At 42.3% G+C, this 2500-nt stretch overlaps 1 protein-coding gene across 1 annotated transcript in view; it reads right to left on the minus strand.

Moving 5' to 3' along the window:
- LOC138947033 (uncharacterized) overlaps nt 1-2500 on the minus strand; it is a gene marked incomplete in the record, with an annotated part of 17739 nt that overhangs the window by 15162 nt on the left and 77 nt on the right. The window contains 2 exon segments of the mRNA XM_070318462.1: nt 714-848; nt 1926-2500. The exon segment at nt 1926-2500 is cut by the window's right edge and continues 77 nt beyond it. Coding sequence (XP_070174563.1) covers nt 714-848; nt 1926-2001 — 211 coding nt within the window.

The raw sequence follows: 2500 nt of genomic DNA on the forward strand, positions 1-2500 counted from the left end.
TGCCCATGTGTGAATGTGTAAGTGGAGCGTATAAGAATGTGTAGGTGGAGCGTGGTCGAATGTCCATGTGTGAATGGGTAAGTTGAGCGTATAAGAATGTCCATGTGTGCGATGTGTAAGTGAGACATGGATGTGTTCATGACTGAATGCGTAAGCACAATGCAAGGAATGGCCAGAAAGGTATGTGGGAGGTGTGTTTATAACCTGCCCTGTTATATAGTGCTATATGTCTTATGTAAAAACAATGTCCTGTTTGTATTATTGTTATGTACCACGCCTAAATTTCTCTATGAGATAATAAAGTATTCTTATTCTTCTTCTTCTTCTTATAACTAAACCTTATTAATCTGATCTATACATAAATTAAAATTCTCTCCCACTCCCAGCTATGTGCTGAATATCTAACATTAGATTGACTTTGATTTGCTTTTCTATTATAGTTTCGAAGTAGCCTTTAAAGTCGAAAATTGGACAGTTGTGTTGTCTTTCTCATGACCGATGAGTTTTTAATATTTTAGAATAAGTAATTTAATATCGATGAATGAAGTCTGCCTTGAAAGCGGCATACGCCTGCCTGAATGGCGGGGTAAAAACGGTCATACGCGTAAAAACCCACTTGTGCGAAAACATGAGTGCACGTGGGAGTTTCAGCCCATGAACGAAGAAACAAAAGAAGAAGAAGAAGTCTAAAAGTGTAGCAAATATGTGTGTACCAGTGCAGTTCCCAAGAGGGTCGAGTTGTTGGTCGATCTCTGTGCACTCACAGACGAATCCTGCAGTGTTGTTCTGTTCCACACACCTTTGAGTTCCTGTCGTGCACGTATGTGTGTTGTTCGTGCAAGAACTTCCTGGTTGAGAATAAAAGCCGAGAGTTATGAATCATGGCAAATACACACATCTACAAAGACACGTTGCGCTCTGTCAAAAAGGGTGGTGAATGCTTTCAAAAGATTGCGCATACATTACAAAAAATATTCTACAGGTTTGAACATTTGCAGGACTGAAAGCACTGTGGGTGTGTGAGCAAACAAAATAGGTCATGCTGTCTATTGGAAGGATATGACAGAGATATTAATAAGAGGGTGGAAAGGAGTGTGAAGTCACACAGACACACACACGCACGCACGCACTGCACGCACGCAAGCACACACACGCGCGCGCACGCACGCACGCACACACATACACAAACACACACACACACACACACACACACACACACACACACACACACACACACACACACACACATATATATATATACGTGCACGCAAATACTAATTCAATGCATGCATGCTTGCTCATATAAATGAATAAACATGTATTGAATGTTTTATCTTGACTTGTTTGTTTTTGCTTTTATTACAATAAATATACCATCACAACGTGTGTCTGTTTGTTTTTTCACAATCAGAGATACAAATATTGTTCAAACATATTTCCCTTCAATCATAACTTCTCGACAAATGTTCAACACAAATAAAAGACATGAGCAAATAAACCAAGCAAAAAGCACCATTGATCATTTTGAGAGAGAGAGAGAGAGAGAGAGAGAGAGAGAGAGAGAGAGAGAGAGAGAGAGAGAGAGAGAGAGAGAGAGAGAGAGAGTGAGAGAGAGTGAGAGAGTGAGAGAGAGTGAGAGAGTGAGAGAGTAAGAGAGAGAGTGAGAGTGAGAGAGAGAAAGTGAGAGAGAGAGAGAGAGAGAGAGGGAGTCAGAGAGAGTGAGAGAGAGAGAGAGTGAGAGAGAAAGTGAGGGAGAGAGAGAGTGAGAGAGAGAGTGAGAGAGAGAGAGTGAGAGAGAGTGAGAGAGAGAGTGAGAGAGAATGAGAGAGAATGAGAGAGAGAGAGAGAGAGAGAGAGAGAGAGAGAGAGAGAGAGAGAGAGAGAGAGAGAGAGAGAGAGAGAGAGAGAGAGAATGAATTGCTTACCATTTACCGGATCAGCAGACATGCCCAAATACATGAGGACCACAATAACACATTTGAAACAAAATGTCGCGTTCATCTTTATTTCTTTAACTCTTCTTCTTATTCTTCTTCTTCTTCTTCTTCTTCTTCTTCTTCTTCGTCTTCTTCACTTTTCTTTTTAAACACAGGCTCCAAGACCGCCCTTGTGGCTCTCACCCACGTCCTCACCAGAAACGTTCCTTATTTACACTGCACAACTGAGTATGAACACGCATTCGCAGGAACTGAAGATATGGTAATAATGAAAGCAGTGAGTCGTATTCGGTTATACGAAAACCTTTTCTTGACTCACCACGAGCGCAGTGGCCTAGTGGTAAGACGCCGCCCTTCTAAGCGGAAGGCGGTCATGGGTTCGAATCCCGGCCGCTGACGCCTGGTGGGTTAAGGGTGGAGATTTTTCAAATCTCCCAGGTCAACTTATGTTCAGAACTGCTAGTGCCTTATCCCCCTTCGTGTGTACACGCAAGCACAAGACCAAGTGCGCACGGAAATGATCATGTAATCCATGTCAGAGTTCGGTGGGTTATAGAAACACG

This window comes from Littorina saxatilis, linkage group LG14, assembly GCF_037325665.1.
Source record: "Littorina saxatilis isolate snail1 linkage group LG14, US_GU_Lsax_2.0, whole genome shotgun sequence".
In the NCBI taxonomy this organism is placed as follows: domain Eukaryota; kingdom Metazoa; phylum Mollusca; class Gastropoda; order Littorinimorpha; family Littorinidae; genus Littorina; species Littorina saxatilis.